This window comes from Callospermophilus lateralis, chromosome 5 (genome assembly GCF_048772815.1).
Source record: "Callospermophilus lateralis isolate mCalLat2 chromosome 5, mCalLat2.hap1, whole genome shotgun sequence".
Lineage (NCBI taxonomy): Eukaryota > Metazoa > Chordata > Mammalia > Rodentia > Sciuridae > Callospermophilus > Callospermophilus lateralis.
Window position 1 is genome coordinate 83,279,511 of NC_135309.1, and position 19,149 is coordinate 83,298,659.

At 34.2% G+C, this 19,149-nt stretch overlaps 1 protein-coding gene across 6 annotated transcripts; it reads left to right on the forward strand.

The window, feature by feature from the left end:
• The first annotated feature begins 1,386 nt into the window (after positions 1-1,386).
• Nudt12 (nudix hydrolase 12) lies at positions 1,387-15,715 on the forward strand. 6 transcript variants are annotated; one of them, XM_076856948.2, is made up of 8 exons: positions 1,408-1,513; positions 2,057-2,150; positions 4,112-4,323; positions 4,966-5,555; positions 8,319-8,486; positions 10,064-10,177; positions 12,271-12,470; positions 13,667-15,715. In XM_076856948.2, exons 2-8 carry the CDS (start codon positions 2,079-2,081, stop codon positions 13,775-13,777), a joined length of 1,467 nt encoding a protein of 488 aa, XP_076713063.1. In that variant the 5' UTR covers positions 1,408-1,513; positions 2,057-2,078; the 3' UTR covers positions 13,778-15,715. The 6 variants fall into 6 exon arrangements, with proteins under 6 accessions (XP_076713066.1, XP_076713063.1, XP_076713064.1 ...); XM_076856951.2 differs by lacking the exon at positions 2,057-2,150 and having other exon boundaries at positions 1,387-1,448; XM_076856949.2 differs by lacking the exon at positions 2,057-2,150.
• The last annotated feature ends 3,434 nt before the right edge of the window (positions 15,716-19,149 follow it).

A 19,149-nucleotide genomic window follows, 5' to 3' on the forward strand; every position in this document is an offset into this window, starting at 1 on the left:
AGAAATAAGACAAAATCTAAAGAATTCTGTAAATTTAACTACTGGCTTATAAGAAATACAGGGAGAAAGTACACTATAGGAATACAACCTAAAAAATTCAGAAAATGGAAAATACTATAATTCATTGTTAATTCAACAAATAAGCTGGGGGATGGGAATGAAAGGATTCTACATCTTAAAAACATAACATTTAATGTGGAGACCTACTTTAGGCCCTGATTTGAATAAAACAACAGGAAACAAAATTTATGACATAATTGTAAATGTTATATTGAATATCGTTCATATGACAGAATTGTTGTTAAAAATTTAAGTTATACTTATGATACTATAATTATATTCTAAAGTGTTTATTCTTTAGATCATATTAATAATCCCAAGAAGTTTATCCTTAAGTATTTATCAATGAAATAATAAAGTGTCTGGAATTTGTTTCAAAAGAATCCAAAGGGCTGCAAGAACTGTATATTAATAATTGTTGATGCTAGATTATTAATTCATGAGGGTTCATTATGTAATTTATCTAATACATTGAATACAAAATTGGGTATTCCAGTGAAATAACTAAGTAGTATTTCTGATCTCCTATCTGATCACTGAAATCATTAAAGATTACCACTCAGAGAAAGGACAGAACAGTTAGGAAAACAACCTATCAGTGGGTATATGCGGCTTTCCTCTGGGAAGGAGCTTCCACAGAGTAAAATCCGGATAGGAAGCAATGACGATCTTAAAAGACGCATATGGCTGTGGCTGATTGCCAAAGAACAACCACTGGTTTGGGAGTACCTAGCTTGTAATCTCAAACTAACAAAAATTTTGTAGTTCGGCAGCAATGAAAGCACAGAAAATGAAATACATAAATAACAGCAACAATAATTGTAATGTGGGTGCCGGTTCTATACTTGTTACTTTCCGAAAAGCTTTACATGCAATATTCTAGTTAAACCTTACAAGCCAAGGAGGTAGGTACTGTGGGAGTTTGATACATACGTTTTAGAGGGCTACTGAATGCGGTAGACATTAGAACACCGTACCATTTTCCACGAGAGGTGAACTGAGATTTTACAGCAGCCAAGACCTAAGTAACTTGGTTCGGCCAATATTCCAGGTTTAGATAACACGCAGAATGCTTTGAAAACTCAAATGCATTGATCTGTACTGGCTGAGGGAATGTTGGGGGGCTGGTTGGGAAATATTGGAAAACAAAACCGTTTCTACAGACCTACAGTCCTCAGGTAGCCCGTTCTGGGCGCTCCACACCTCGGTAAGAGAGGACCGACAACCTGCGGAGTCTTCAGCCGGGTTCGCTCACGCCTCCAATCCCGAGCCCCGCCCCCGATGCGGAGCTCACGGCAGTGACCTTTAAACTACAACTCCCGCCAAGCCGCGCGAGCACACCGGACCTCCGCCGGAAGTCGGGAAGGTTGCCTCCGGCGCTGGGGAAAGTGAGAGCTGGATTTTCCTAGTCCTTCTACTGTATCCTGATTGCCACTACTCAGGTCACCCGTGGGTTAGTAGCAGCAGCGGCGAGTTAGTCGACCCCAGGATCCCCTCTGGAGGCGGTGACCAGTTCCCCGGGTCCCCAGCTCGGTCGTGTGGCGCACCTTGCGCTGGGTTGGCGGGCGCCTGCGCGAGAGCCCCGGCCCGGGCTGCTGCGGGGCCCGGAACCAGGCGGGGGGTGCAGACGGCCCAGTGGCTGGTGGAGCTTCCAGCCCAAGTTTTGAGATGGGGTAAAAATAACGCTACTTTGGATGTGATTTCACATTTAAGACGGAATCTCACAGTAGTGGCAAGAAAATAAACCATCTCCGTTTGGAGAGGCCGTGCTGGGGTTTTGCCTAATTGGTTAATTGACTGTCTTGAGTGCCCAGGGAATGGAATTCGTTAAATAATGGTTGGGGACTTCAGTAATTGAGCCATCTATGAGGTCTTGCTCTGTCCCACTGGAGCCATATGACCTTGGGACCCGGGTTACACATTAGTAAACGTGGATGTTTGTTTCATTAAAATCTAAGTCCATTTAAATCTAAGATTCTTTTAAATGACCTCCCAGAATAGTTCATGCTCTTCTTGGAATGCAAGGGCAGCACTTTATCCTGCCTTTAAATCCTTACCTTCTACAGGACGTGTCAATAAGAAATGAAAAGGTAAATCAAGCAGTAGAGCTGGATGTCAGATTTTCTGTGCTTCTCCGGAATGAGAAATGGTACTATTTCGAGATGACTTTTCTGTTGAGAAAGCTAAGGGGAGCAGGGTATATTTTTTTCACTTTCTCTTTCCAGAGAATACTGTATGCATAAGCATTGCATTAGTGATAGTGAATGACACTATATTTTTGGAGGTCAATTTTGCAATCCCTTCGTGGCCTGTGAGGAGGATGAGGGAATGACCATGACCTTAGAACAGGGGTCAGTGAAATAAAACCAATCCTCACTGAAGAAACTGAAAAAAATATATATATATGGAAATAAATTTAAGGCAATTTGGAATAGAGACCACACAGGAGTCTGTTCAGCAGTGCTCAAAAATAAAATGTTGAAAAGTTATAGCTTTTGTTATTCATAATACTTTTAAACACATTTGGAAACTTCAATTGAAAGTATCAGTATTGGAGGGTAAATCTAGGGTAAAACAAAAGAAATAAAAAAGTTGCTTTCTGATATCTTATTAATTTGTAAATAAACTTAAAATAGTTTGTTTCCATTCCTGTGAGCAGTTTTAACTGATTTATACAGTTACAAAATAAGAAAGTTCACCTTTAGCTCATTTTTTCCTAAACTTTTTCATACTGCACTACAGAATTGATCAGCTAGACTGATGTCTGAGAATCTAAGAGACAACAGCTTTCAAAAGTTATGTGTTATATATAACCTTTTATTCTTTTTTTCCTAAGTGCCTGATTGCTTCAGATAGTTCCAAATCTTTTAATAGCATTTCATAGAAAAAAAAATGTCTTAAAAAATGCTTTGAGAATTTGATAGACAATTGAAACATGAACAAAATATCTTGGTATGTGTCCCACCACATGTAATTCATGATTAGATAGCATTTATTAAGAAGTATGGGGCAAATCCTCTTTTTTTTTTTTTTTTTTTTTTTTTTTTTGCCCTCCATTGAAACATCAGTAAGAAAAAGCAAAGTTGATGATTTGAAAAGATTCAGGGATTCAGGAATACCAGAGTGACTAACAGAACTTGTGTCCAATAATAGATTCAAAAATTTGTGGTCATCTAATTTGTGACGAAGATAATACTGCAGTACAATTAGACATAGATGGTAATTTCAAGAATAGCTATAAGATGCTAAGCACATTGGTGCACTCCTGTAGTCTTAGCTACTTGGGAGGCTGAGAAAAGGTGATCAGAAGTTCAAGGCCAGCCTCAGCAATTTAGACCCTATCTCAAAAAATAAAAAAGGCAGCAGATGTAGCCTAGTGGTAAAGTGCCCCTGGGTTTAGCCCTTAATATTGGGAAAAATTAACAACAAAATAATGTAATGATTTATATAAATTATCTATTCAAATACAAAATACCTTAATCTAGCCTACATCATAGCATGAACAAAGTCATTTTCAAATGGATTGCAAAATTAATCATGTAAGGTAAAGCAGTAAATTGCTTATATGTGAAATGTAGAAAGCTTTTGAACAATTATAGGATCATAATTTCTTTGAGGGCAAAGACCTATATCTGATACCATAGAATCAGACACTACTATTTGTCATCTGCTAAAAACCTCTTTTTATTTTTGTCTGCTTTTATTCTGTCTTTCTTGTCCCTTCACTGTAATGAAATCTCTGATCTGCCTCAGATACCTTCTCTTGTTTGTGAGGTTACTGGCCCCCTCTCCCAAGTCTCTTGTATTACTAAAACTCTTCGTACATTATTTTATATACCTTCCTGTGGACATATGGATTGAATTACAGTTCTCACTGATAACAATTTTGAATTGTGTACTGTAAGGACAGTTGACTACTGATTACCTTTTGAAGAATATATTGCTTTGAAAACTATTACATTATTCTAACATTAGCACTCAGATAATGTTCCTACATCACTACAAAAACCAATTGCAAATGATATTTTCCCCTATTTTCCTTATTTTTAAGGAAGAAATGTCTTCTATAAAAAGAAGTCCAAAACAGGAAATAATTTCCGAATTTCTCAGTTCAGCTGCTGAAGGAGATATTGCCAAGCTAACAGGAATACTCAGTCATTCTCCATCTCTACTCAATGAAACTTCTGAAAATGGCTGGACTGCTTTAATGTATGCTGCAAGGAATGGTCACCCAGATGTTGTTCAATTTCTGCTTGAGAAAGGGTAAACATTTTTAGGTTCTACCACCTGAAAGGACTTGTGATTTAAAATTTCTATGTTACCTATTTCCTTTTCTTGTAACTGAACTTATGTTACTGGTCTAGTAAATAATGCATTGACCAGTTTGTTATTCAAGAATAGAGCATAATTTCTAACTAAAAACTTTTAACCTCTTTTTTTTCCTGGTTCTGGGAATTAAACTACACTTCTTATGTGCCAAGCAAGCCTTCGTCCTCTGAGAAAACATCCCCAGCTATAACTTTTATTATTGAAATAAAATTCCTTCCTTCTTAATAGTAAAGCAAATTTATGCATAATCTTTTTCTCACAAATAAAAATGCAAATCTCATTATGACTACCAGTGACTTTAGAATATTGGTATCCTTATTGAACATAAAACTAATGCTTTTTTATAAGTAATTATCCAGAAATTGTAAATGTCCACTATCTTCACTACTTATAATTATTAAGTGATTCTTTTAACATTACTAATAAAAAACTGCATACCAAAAGAAAGAAATAATCTATAAAATCATTAAAGAGAGGCTATAATGTGTATTTGGAAATATTTTATTGAAATAATTACAAGAAAAATGTTTACTTTCTATTTTTATTTTTCCTCTCCAATGTTTTTTTCATCTGTAGGTGTGACAGATCAACTGTCAATAAATCAAGACAAACTGCACTAGATATTGCTATATTTTGGGGTTATAAACATATAGCCAACTTATTAGCTAATGCTAAAGGTGGGAAAAAGCCTTGGTTTCTAACCAATGAAGCAGAAGAATGTGAAAATTATTTTAGCAGAACACTACTGGACCGGAAAAGTGAAAAAAGAAATAATTCTGACTGGCTGCTAGCTAAAGAAAGCCATCCTGCCACAGTTTATATCCTTTTCTCAGATTTAAGTCCCTTGGTTACTTTAGGTGGCAATAAAGAAAGTTTTCAACAGCCAGAAGTAAGACTTTGTCAGCTGAACCATACAGATATAAAGGATTACTTGACTCAGCCTGAGAAGATCACCTTGATTTTCCTTGGAGTAGAACTTGAAATGAAAAAAAAGCTACGCAATTATGATGGAGAAGTCCCAAAAGAAGAGGAAGATGGATTGATTGCCTGGTTTGCACTAGGTATAGACCCTATTGCTGCTGAAGAGTTTAAGCAAAGACATGAAAATTGTTATTTTCTTCATCCTCCAATGCCAGCTCTCCTACAGTTGAAAGAAAAAGAAGCTGGTAAGAAATGAATACTGCTTGTTTGCATTGGTAATAATCTGGTTTTTAGAAAAAACAGGTTATTACCAGATGGAGTTAAATTGTATCTGCAATTTCCAGGAGGCACATTTTTTCTAGTAAGTGTGAAACTAAGCTATTTTCATTAGAAACTTCCAAAGTTTTCCCTCTAGACCACTTGGTTATATTTCCTCAGAATTAACCTTAATGCCTGATGGTTGCTTCTCATTCTTCAGTGTTTAATACTTCAGCCCCTGCTATACACTGAACATGATGGCAGAGTTCTCAACTGTTTTTCTTTTGTATTTTCTGTCGCTGGGGATTTTTTATGACATGATAAGAAGTAGTATTTTATTCTAATTGCCATTTAAATGTTGTAACCTGACATTTTGTGTGTTTTATTTTTTTTAAAGAAAAACCTCATACTAGTTTGTTTGTAGAGCATGAATTGTAGATATATAGCTAAACTGTGGAAGTTAGGAGTCCTGTTTTAAGTATTGCCCAGATAACAGATCGCTTGCAATATAACAAACACATCTGACCAATAGCTTAGATTAGATGGTGGCAGTAGAGATGGAGAGAAAGGGAGTGTTTGAGATATTCTGAAGGTAGGACTGATAGCTTTATCTGTAGATTGAGACTATTATAAGTGCCCTTGACTCAGGCACAAATTAAAGTGCTAATAGTAGTGGCTTGGGAGGCTGAGACCGGAAGATCGCAGTTTGAAGACAATTCTGCACAACTCAAAATAGACCCTATCTCAAAAAAATTAAAAGGATTGCGGATAAATAGTTCAGTAATACAGTACCCCTGGGTTCAATCCTCAGTACTGAAAAAAGAAAGGAAGAGCAAGGAACCAAGGAAAGAAGAGCTAACAGTAGAGGTGTAGAAAAGAAGGTACATTTAAGATACATATTTTGGAAATAAGATCAGTACTACTTGCTGATGGATTGAGTATGGAGTATATAATAAGAAAAAGAACATGAATGACTACTAGGAGACTGGAGTATTTGATATATAATAATGCCACTGCTTTTTTTTTTCCTTTTTTTCAATTCTAATTAGTTATACACAACAGCAAAATGGATTAATAATAATGGGTGATAGGTAGAGCAAGGAAGGTAGGATAGACTTGGAGGAAATAAATCAAGAGTGTACTTTTGTGTATGTTAAATTTTAGAGAAGGATATTAGAATCTGAAACTCAGAAGAGAGGGCTGTAATGGAGAGGCGTATTTGATAGTTGTCAACACAGAGATGATATTTAAGTCCAGAAATTACTGATATTACTGATTGAGATCAAGGAAGACAAAAAGCTTCAGAATTATACCTAAATCCCCCTAAATTTAGAGGTCAGGTTTAAGCAGAAGAGTCATCAAAGGAGATAGAGCCAGTGTGGCTATAAGGTAGGAAGAAACCAAGAGAATATGCTCCTAGAAACCAAGAAAGAATATTTCTGGAAGGGTGAGCTCAAATATGTTGAATCCTGATGAGAATTTGAGTAAAATGAAGACAATTTGTTTTAAAATGTCTTTGATTTTGATATTATGAAGCTATTGTTGAATTTGACCAGAGGAATATTAGTTAGGTGGAAGGAACAGAAATCAAATTATGATATACTAAAGATTTAATAAAAGGTTAGAAAGGGATCAATTATTAATATTCACCTTCCCTTACATGATATGGTAGACCTTCTAGAGACTGCTTGGATACTTCCTTAAAGGCTGGTGTGGTATGTTTTATTCTTTATCTAAAACTGAAGAAAAGGTTGACTTTAAAAAAAAAGAGGGGAAAAAACCTCTTATTTGAAGCTATATGTATAATTTTTTTCTATATGTATAATTTTAAGTTCAAAATTATAAATGACCTAAGTGCTTTTTTTTTTTTTTTAATTATTTTACAAGTAAGGAAACTCAGGACCTTACTAACTTGCTGTATAACACAGTTACTTCTTTGTGTTCCCTTTTCCAAAAACTAAGGGTAATTTAAAAAGGAAATTCATCAATCATTTGAAATGTAGTTTCTAGTTTTATTGCCTCAATTGTAATAGTTTGAGTCAGGCCATGTTAATTCTTTTTGATGTGCCAGTGTAAAGGTTATAGCCAAAATGTACATACTATAAACCACATTAACCACAAATGTTGTGAATATAATGTGTTTTATACTATAAGGAGTCTCCAGTTGAAAATAGGATGTGTTTCACCATGTCATGGACCAGCATTAACTTAGTCACCGAGAAGGAGAGTAGAGATAAGTTTCTACGAATATCTCCTTTATGATTCAAGCTGACATTAGGAACTTTCTTTGTAGTTTTGTTGCTGTTGTTGAAAGTTAAAATGCAATTTTCTTTTATTATCTGGAAAGTTAAATCTTTTACTTCAAAAGAAAATATACATCATAGAAACAAAAACTATTAACAACAAACGTACTAACATAAAAACAAATACTAAACAACTATTAACAGAAAAAATACTAGCATAATAAAAAATACTAAAACTGTCTCTGAATATCACATGGATATTCAGAAAAATATGCTTATTATAGCTTAAAACATTATACCTAGAATAATATTGGCCAAATAAATATATTGTTATATTGTGTGCATATACAGATATGTAACAACAAATCCCACCATCATGTTCAACTATAATACATATAAAATAATGTGGAAAAACAAACTGTACCTATATATTAATGTTTGTGTGTTTATGTGTGTGTGTTTACAATTTTTTATTGATTACATTTTTTTGGTGCTTCTTTTTGAAAGGGGTTGTAGCTCAAGCAAGGTCTGTCCTTGCCTGGCACAGTCGATACAAGTTCTGCCCAACTTGTGGAAGTGCAACTAAAATTGAAGAAGGTGGCTACAAGAGAGTATGTTTAAAAGAAGACTGTCCTAGTCTTCAAGGCGTTCATAATACATCATATCCAAGAGTTGGTAAGCCTTTTGTTTTATAGTGAAATTTCAACCACCTGGAGTCATGGATAATTAGGCATTCTGGAAAAACAAGTTCTTTGAGGTGCTAAAAGATTTACCTGTTTATTAAAATATGCTTGATTTAACCATTAAGGATATAAATATTAGCCAGGCGCTTCAGCACGCACTTGTAGTCCCAGTGGCTCAGGAGGCTGAGACAGGAGAATTGCAAGTTCAGAGCCAGCCTCAGCAATTTAATGAGGCCCTGAGCAACAAGACCCTGTCCCTACATAAAAATATAAAAAGGGCCAGGGATGTGGTTCAATGGTTAAGCACTTTCATAATTTTCAGTATTAAGACATGATACATAATTAATCATTTAATTTTGTTAATTATTTTGAATTTGATGTGAAATTCATGATTTCAAAAGTCAGCCAGTCTGACTCCTTTATGGAGAGAGAAAAAAAAAAACCTCAGTGCCTGTTTGAGGCCTTACCAAAGCAGTACAGCCAGGAGTTAGCATCTCATTCTAGTGTCCATTGTACCTTCTTTCCCTCTAATTACTGTTTTGTGTCTGTAGGTTTGGAAATCTGGTAACCTAGTCCTTTAAAACCGTGAGAACCGAGTAGATAGTGCCAGGCACAGTGGTGTATGCCTGTAATCCCAGCAGCTAAAGAGGCTGAGATAGGAGGATTGCCAGTTCAAAGCCATCCTTAGCAACCTCAGGCACTAAGCAATTGACTGAGACCCTGTCTCTAAATAAAGTACAAAATAAGGCTGAAGATGTGGCTCAGTGGCCAAGTACCCCCAAATTTAATCTCTGGTCAGCCCCCCAAAAAAGAAAACCTAGAAAAATAGATAGACTCAGCAACACTTGAGGAAGTCTCCAGGGAGTAAAACGCATGGCTTAGTGACATCTGTTCTTGTTGCTCAAGAGTCTTTAAATTTAATTCCTTGTTCTCAGTCATCATCTAGTAAAGATCAATGACTTCTAGAGAGAGGAACTATTATTTACTTTTAAAAAAATAATTTAAACTTAATCATACAGCCACATTAGCTTTCAAAAACATTTGTAAAGGATTAGGATGCAAAGTAGAGGGAAATTTACTGTATTAATTTGTAAGATTTGAATTTTTCCCCATGCCCATCCATGTATTACCTACTCTTTCTCATTAAAAAATAATATTCCTGGGGCTGGGGTTGTGGCTCAGCAGTAGAGTGCTTGTCTAGCATGTGCAAGGCACTGGGTTCCTCAGCACCGCATAAAAATAAGTAAATAAATGTCCAACTACAACTACAAAATATATGATAATAATAATAATATTCCTAGACTACCCTAAGTAAAAATAAATGTTACTAAGATTGGGAGAAAGAGGACAAAAATGATCTTTCTTTAGCATACTGACAGTATTCTATAAAATTTCTCTAAGAAACTCTGATCAGCCACGTCAAAGCAGAAAAAAACAGTCTTATAATTATGATGAGTCTTGTTTCTACAAGAGATAGGTTATCCTGCCAAACAGTAACTTTACACAATGAATCTAAATTATTTTTTCCTGTCCTTCGTGTATCTGATATTTTTTTATTTTTTTTAACAGATCCAGTAGTAATCATGCAAGTTATTCATCCAGATGGGACCAAATGTCTTTTAGGCAGGCAGAAAAGATTTCCCCCAGGCATGTTTACTTGTCTTGCTGGATTTATTGAACCTGGTAAGCCTCTTCTGAATAATTTTTATAATTTCATTTAATTTTAAATTTCCAAATAAAATTTTAGATGGCATTTGAGATATAATCTCTAATAAATTATCATGTTATAAAACTGGTATATTTTAAAATATTTTAATCATATTTTAATGATATAATTTAAATGAAATAAATTTCATATTTTTGCTAATATTATAATTTTGTTTATTAAAAATGCAGTATTTTCTATTTTATATAGATCTTGGCCAAGTTATCTAGATGGTTTACACCTCCCTTCGGTACTATACTTAACTGTCCCCTTTGCGGAGAAGCCCTACGTGATTGCCCCTAATGTATTAATGGGGCCCCATACCCTACATTCATAATCCCATAACATCCTGCTTGATTTTTCCCTACAGCGCATTACATTACCTAATATATGTGTATATTTACTTATTTATTTTCTGCTCTTACTAAAATGTCAATTCCATAAGAATAGGAACTTTATTTTATTCTTTTCTATATCTCAGACCATTAAGGCAGATGCTTCACATATCCTAGGAGCTCAGTAAGGATTTTTGGAACTAAGTTAATAAATTAATTAATCAATGTCTATTCACAACTTTTGATATTAATCTACACTGCTAAAGAATAATGGTAAATCAAACTATAATAGTGTGTAATACCAGACTCTGTTCTGGAGGTTTTATGTTTATTAAATCATATGATCTTTATAAAGTAGGTACTATTCTAGCAATTTTATAGATGAGAGCAATAAGGCAGATCACTAGTAAGTGATAGGAAAACCAAAGCAGTTTGACTTCTGAGTCTTTGCTCCTAATCACTGTGCTTCCACTAGTATTAGGTCAATTTTTAACTGCTGGGTAGCATTCTATAAATATATTCATATGAATATGCTACCATTTACTCATCCTTTCTTCTGTGAATTTCAAGGTTCTTACTATTATGAACAAGACTACAATGAATTTTTTTATGCTTCTAATGCATACTTGTAAGAGTTACATAGAATATATACTTGGAGCAGAATTGCTAGCTATACATGAGCATCTTAACCTTTTCTAGACTTTGTCAAATTACTCTCCAAGGGTTGCTGCCAATTTATACTCCCACCATTAGCAGATGAAATGTTCCATTATTCCACATCTTCACCAAGTTAGGATTTTCATATTCAAGGGTATGAAATAGTATGCCATTGTTTGCATTTCTTTTTCTCTGCTAATGCAGCATTTTTTTTCAAATATGCATATACATCCATTTTTTTCATTTTAGATTTTTATAGCCTATTTTTTGGTTGCTTATCCTTTTTCTTTATTGATTTTAGTAGTCTTTAAATATGTATTATGTGTTAAATTCTGATGATTATGATATTACAGATATCTTGTATTACTCCAAAACTGTATTTTCTTTTGATAAATATGTTTGTAATTTTTGTGTAGATTTATTAATGTATTGAAATAGAAAGCTAAATACTACTATATGTAACAAAAAACTTCTAAACTTACAGATAAATTTTAAATAAATAAATAAAAGCATTTTTTTCTGTTATACTTCTCAATTTCAATAAATTCCAGAAATATAAAGGACATTTATAGGCATCATTTTATTTTATGATAGCCAAGTCAACAAAATATTGAATTTTATCTTTTGTATAATGAGATGAAAAAAGTCTCTGCAGTAATTGGTTGGCAACTTTTTTAAAGTTTTAAGATTTTAATAAAGAAAGAACTATTTGTAAAAGTCATAAAAGATAATTTGGAACTATTTGGTGATAATCTATAAATGAGATAATATGTTTCCATAATGCTTAGCTAACAGTAGGTGATGTATAGGTTTAGACTTTATAATTATTATTTGTAAAATGTAACTGACAACAAATGTAAAGTTTTTGTTGACAGTTTGATAGTGTATACGTGGGCGTATACTTTTAAAAATAATGGAGTTTTGTTTTTTTTTTTTTTAATTTTGCACTTCCAGTCTAGTATTAGCAATCTTTCAATTGGGTTTTTCCTCAAAGTGCATTTCAGATGTTTCCACTATTTGGAGCACAAAATGTCCAGAGCATGTTCATCAGCAACTTTTCTTTTGCTCCATTTGATTAGGGGAGACAATAGAAGATGCTGTTCGGAGAGAAGTAGAAGAGGAAAGTGGAGTCAAAGTTGGCCATGTTCAGTATGTCTCTTGTCAACCATGGCCAATGCCGTCTTCCTTAATGATTGGTTGTTTAGCTGTGGCAGTGTCTACAGAAATTAAAGTTGACAAGAATGAAATAGAGGATGCTCGCTGGTTCACTAGAGAACAGGTAAAGTTCAATTTAATTTCCTCCTCCTATTGATTGTTCCCTGACATTATTGGTTGGGCATGCAGCAGAGAAGCATATTTTCAACAAGCTGAATGAATCCACACTTTCTTGTTATGCATGGATTACAATCTAATTGATAATTGCATATAGGAAGTGTATGTTTTCACTAATGTATCCTATTTTAACTTACTCTGTGTGATTTTTCTAGTAATGATGATTCCATGTTATTTCAAATTTCAGATATGATTCCTTCTAATTAATGATAACACCTTTCACTGGACTTAATGTACATAAACATTAGCTCAGAGATAAGAAACAAGAATATATTCTCAGATATTTTATATTTTAGTTCATAGCATAAAATAAGTAGGTCTCAAAAAATATCAGTAAAAATGCTTAAAGCTTTTGAAAACTATTTATTTTGAAATATACTGAAGGACAAAAAGGATATAACTGTATATAACAAATATACACTTCCAAAATCTTTTTAAAACATCTCTAAATACTATAATGAAAGATGTTACTTTTCTGTATTTTGCATATAACAAAGCATTTGTATAAGAAACAAATGGAGGACTGGGTTGTGGCTCAGCAGTAGTACACTTGCTTGGCATGTATAAGGCAATTAGGTTCAATTCTCAACACCACATAAAAATAAATAAATAAAATAAAGGTGTATCAACAACTAAAAAAATATTTTAAAAAAAAGAAGCAAACAAGCAAATGGGCATTCTGCAATAGTAGACCTGAAATGCTTTCTAACTTTGTCCACATAAAATTAATTTTATTTTATACTTAACCCCAAAAGGTAGAGAATGGCTTATTGTTTTGAAACTTTAGAAAAGGGAAGGGAAACAGTCCCAAAGGTTAACTTTATTTTGAAATTAAGTATGAAGCACAAGTTGTTTTTTCATAACTTCATTTTCATAAGGAACTGTGCCTTTCTGGAACATTATAAATTGAAAAACTATTCAGTGAAGCAATTAAAAATGCTATACTAAATTTTAATATAGTAGAATGTGACATCTATTCTCAACATGCATACTAAATTTTGCATGTTGAGAATAGGTGTCACATTCTACTATTTTTGTCACTATAAAACTTATCACATTTTGGTTGCATTATATAAACATGGAAATAGTATTTAACTGCTACAATGTTGAAATCCTAATGCATTTTATTGTGCTTTATTTTAGGTTGTGGATGTTCTGACCAAAGGGAAGCAACAGGCATTCTTTGTGCCACCAAGCCGAGCTATTGCACATCAACTAATCAAACACTGGATTGGAATGAATCCCAATCTCTAAATCAAAGAAATAGTCTTTGTTTGAGTGTTATTTAATTTCTAATGCCACTTACTCCTTATGTGAGATCAGAAATACTCAATGCTTTTTAGAATATAATAACATGAAATGCCATATTGGGCTTTCAAAATATTTCAAAGTGTTCTTTCCATAGTTAACCACAGAAATCATATTTTTATAAATTACAGCATTGCCTCAGGATTGTGTTACATTTGGGTCAACCTTTGAATTTTTGGGTAGTTTGCTTCACAATTTTTTTCTCACAAAACCGTATTTCTAATAAGAAAAATTATGTTATATAGAAATGTGAGTAAGCCTGAATTATAGTGCCTCTTATAAGCATTAGATTGCTCATTAAAATTCCTTATTTAAAAACTGAAACAAAATAATTTTAGTGAATTTTGAGCCTGCATTGATTTTCAGTCTTTTCATTATTGTAAAGGTCCTTTAAGTTACCAGTATCTGATTTTCCCTCATTTTCTCATTGCAGTTCCACTTATTCTTTCCTTCTGGTTCTCTTGTTCTAGCAGTGGTGCTATTATAGTGTTGCTCCTAGTCTAATTTGACCAGTGTTAAGAATTTTTTGATAAATAACTCTACAGGTGATCTTAGGATAACATACTTAATGGAAGGAGAGCTAACAAGAGAACATACCATTGTCTAGGACCCTTCCTTAAACCTAAAGTTAAAATACACCTGTTTATATATTATTTATACCCAAAGTTGTTCTTAATCAAGATTCTCTGCTTTTTCAGTGAAATTAAACATATTTAAAAAGAATTGTCCTCAAAGGTAAGATATTTTAAAAATTCCAGGTATAGTTACATATTCAATTAAAAACACTGACTTTATTTCATTTCATAATGAGGGCTGTATTTATGTTAACCAAAAAATTACATAATCATTACCAACAAGGTTTATAATGCTCAAATACAACATCTTGGTTTTGACATTATTTCAACATATTCTAAGGAAACATGATAAAGTAAGTATATTTTAGAACTGAGTAAGAAAGTAAATTGTGGTTGACAGTTTGCAACATAGAAATTCATATTTTACAAGGCTATTTTGAAATCATTTTAAGAGGTACATTTTTATAAATGTACAAATTTATATAATTTGGCTCTTTACTATTATATTTTAGAACTGGAAGAGATCTTAGGGGTAATATATGTATTTCATTGCCCTTATTTTATAGATAAATAAAAGGATATCATGAAAGTTAAGTTTAATTAATTGATAAAAATTACATAGATAATTATAACCCACTGTAATGTATAACCCAGGGCAAGATTCTCCCTGTAATAGGAAATAGAAGCTATTACCAAAAATGTATGTAGAATAAATTAAAAGAAGGGATGATAAGAATAAATTTTCCTTACCAAATATTAAAACTTTACATACAGTACTAAAATATATTTAACTTAAATAAGATAACTTTCTCAAAGCTTTATTTTGCTAATGAATAATTTTTTAGCTAATTGATATCATAAGCCAAGTTAAGACTTACATAGGACATTTATGTATATAATGTTGCAGTTACAAAACTATGTAAAATGATGTGCCTTGGTTATTATGACATATAATGACTTGAGGTTCAGTTTTACTCTAATGAACTTTTAATACTTGCACATTCTAACATTACATTGTAAAACCAAGGATTTCCTCCTAATGTTAGTATGAGAAGGTAAAATATAAAGTGTTGACAAATGTGGTTATAAATTTAGTATCTGATATTTAATTCTGCACTTGGGGAAAACCAATATGTAAGTAAATTATTATTTTAATAATTATTCCTAAATTGCTAACCTCTGAGAGGTAAATAACTACATGTAAATAGAAAGAATAGCCAATTAAAAATGGTATCGATGTAAGTTCCGTAAATATATTCTAATGGAAATGAATGTAACAGTACATTAAAATATGTATTTTCTGTTTTGAGTGATGTGTAATTTTAATATGTTTTGCCACATGGAAAAAATCCAAATTTCAGATTTTATCCTATTTAGAATTGATGTGTTGACAAGCAAAGGTACAAAATTCTTATTAAAACTTTTTCATATTTGGAAGATGTAAAATTTTGATATGAAGGCCAGGGATATAGCACTATGGTAAAGCATTTGCCTAGCATGTGTGAGGTCCTGGGTTTTATCCCAAGCTCCCCAGCACTGAAAAGAAAAAAAAAAAAAAAAAAAAGTAGGGCAGGGGAGAAAAAAAGAACATAGGGGAATAAAAATTCCCTTTGTGTGACTCTGAGGGATAAGAACCAAGGAGAGAAATGGAGGGAAAAGTCTAAGGACCAATAGAGGAGTGATGGGAAATCTAAACAGTGTGAAGAATTAGAAAGGAAATAGAATAGTACGGTGCAAGTCAGCATCACAAGCATAGGATAGGTGGAAGTGCATTTAGATCCAGTACTAGCTACAGCCTTCTTAATTGCAGGCGAAATCCATGGTTTATGCAAGCTTTAAATTTGGGGGTTTGGTTTGAGCATGTCTGTCGCATAACTTGCTAGCTCGCTTGGGAGGAGAAAGTTAATACATAGCAAATTCTCATTGCTATAACCAGAAGTCACCTTGAGAGGGTTCCTATTGTTAGGAACCAGGCTGTTCTGGGGAGCAGAAAACTTGGAAACATTACAATTTAGAGTTTTTGTGTATACTCACCACTGGAGCAAAACCAGTCTCAGGTGGTGTGGCAAGGACCTAAGTTAGAACATTAGGATGAGGGTAGCAAAATGTTTTGGCTTGTGTGCCTCCCTTCTTGGGCAGAACTCAGTTTTTGACTGTCCCACCACACATGCACTGAGGCATCATGAATGTATAATATGGCTTGGATATTTGCCATGCCTCCCTTGCACATGCTGAAGTCTGTGAGGCTGAATATATGCCTGTCCTATTGATAATATGGGTCATCGGTGACGAGTTCTGCTTCCTCACATATTGAAGTATAATATTAGAAAAGCTCGCCAAGACACACATATAAAGCAGGGTTTATTTGAAAAGGGGTAACATAGACTTCTCCCAGGAAGGAGAAGGGGGTCATAGTATCCCAATAAGCGATGGTGTTTTGCCTTTTTATATGTCCTATGCTTTCTTTGTTTTCCTGTTTCTTCCTCTTATCTCTCTCCTTCCTGAGTAGGTGACTAGGCCCAGGAGATGCTCTGTGGGATGGACAAAAGGTGAGAAGCAGATGGACAGGGAAAGGGCTGGTTGGAGCAGCCCAGGACACATTAATTAACAACTTACAATTCCCTATAGGGAGGGGCAATTCCTGAGACTGGTTACCTTAGCAACAGGTTGGACCAGGGGCAGGTTCTTGATAAGGGTGGAGGAAGGGCTCAGAAGGAATTAACATTTCAATCCTTAACATTCTCTGGATCTGACCCTTGCCTATCTGCCTAATTCTGGCTTCACTATGCCACACTTATAATGCCAAAAATTAGAAAGGCTTTCTTCCTCTTGGATGTTGACCATGCTCCCAAGTGCATAGACTCAAGTCCACAGAGTTGAAAATAGGCCTGCCCAGCACAGCTAATATACCTAACAAGGTCTTGGTGTAGATCAGATATTCATTGTGTTCCAGTGTCCAGACCAAAATCTGTTATCCTTAATATTGATCTGTCTGGCATGAGCCTGGCATGACCACATAATGCCAAAGCTAGGCCAGAGAGAAAGGCTTGCTGTGGCTAGAGATTAACCCATCCCTGAGCATGCAGACCAAAGGGCTTCTGGAACTAGTGTATGCATGCTTGGAGAAAAGTGTCTCCAAACCGAACATCTCGGAGAAATTTTCAACACTTCTTTTACCTTTCATTCTTTTTCTATTTACTCCATTGATTCTATCATCTATTATATTATTGTGTTATTTTTCATTATTTTTCCTTAGTTTTACTTTTTATATTTATACTTTTAATAGTATGTTTTTCTCTCTATTTTATCATTTTCCCCTTTTATAAAAGTAATTTTATTCTTTATTTTCAACTTTTTAATTTATTCTATTTTACCCCTTTCTTTTCTACAGCTATTGTTAATATAGTTCTTATAGTTTTTAAATTGATTATTACTGTATTCCTATATCTGATTTGATTTTATGTTGTGAGGGTTTTTTTTTATTTATTTATTGTTGTTTGTTTTCTTCCCTGAGTGGAGGGTGACCTTGAGCCTAGCACCTCAAGCAGATTGGGGTTGGGCATTCTACTGCAGAACTATACCCTCAGCACTATTGAGAGAAATTGCACTTACTTCAGTTCAGCCATGATCTAGTCCCAATCAAACCTTAGTAGATTACTTTAAGAATATACAAGACAAAGTCCCCCAACCAATGACCTGGCCTCAAGTAGACACATCTAGGGGGTGCCCAAATTCCCACTCCTAGGCACATGCTCCCATAGCAACAGGAGAGAAAAATAATGCAACTGTTTCAGATACTGCACCTACAAGATTCTTCAACAGGTCATTCCCGTACCCTTGCAGACTACATGTTGTCGACAAATCTGGAGGAGTAACCACCCTATGTACTCTTCTGTTTACAACACGACTGCCTAAACTACATAATATCAATACCTTCAGAGGAAAGATTCCTCAGGCTTTGACACAGTACGAACTGTTAAAACTTAACTATTGCTCGGACATGGTGTCGCATGCCTGTAATCCTAGCAGCTCCAGAGGCTAAGACAGGAGGATGGGGAGTTCAAAGCCAATCTCAGCAAAAGCTAGGCACTAAGCAAATCAGTGAGACCCTGTCTCTAAATAAAATACAAAATAGGGCTGGAGATGTGGCTCAGTGGTTGAGTGCCTCTGAGTTCAATCCCTGATACACCCCACCCCCCCCCCAAAAAAAACACCTAACTGTTATAGCCAAGAAGGCCAGGGATTCTGTACCACAAAGGCCATTTGGAATTAAATTGAACACTATACAACAAATCGGTAGCCCGGGGCACGTTGTCAAGAAAAGACATTCCCTAAGAAAACTTTCACATAAAAGTGGAAGAGAGATATATCCCAACAGATGCACAAATCTCAACATAGAAATATAAGAAACCTGAAAAACCAAGACATATGATATCTCTCTAAAAGTTCAGAAATTTCTTTCAATTGATTCCAAAGATATTGAAGTGGATGACATGTCAGACAAGGAACTCAAAAGTATGATGCCAAACGATCAATTCAAAGAGGATACAAATAACTGAATTAAGAAAGACCATGCAAGATATGAAAGAACAATTTGATATAGAGACACAGATGCTGAAAAAGAACTAAACAAATATTAGAAATGAAAAGCTGAGCAAGTCAAATAAAAAAAAAAAACAAGTTTAGAATCTCACCAATAGAGAGTACATAGTGGAAGAAAGAATGTCGGGGCTTAAAGACAAG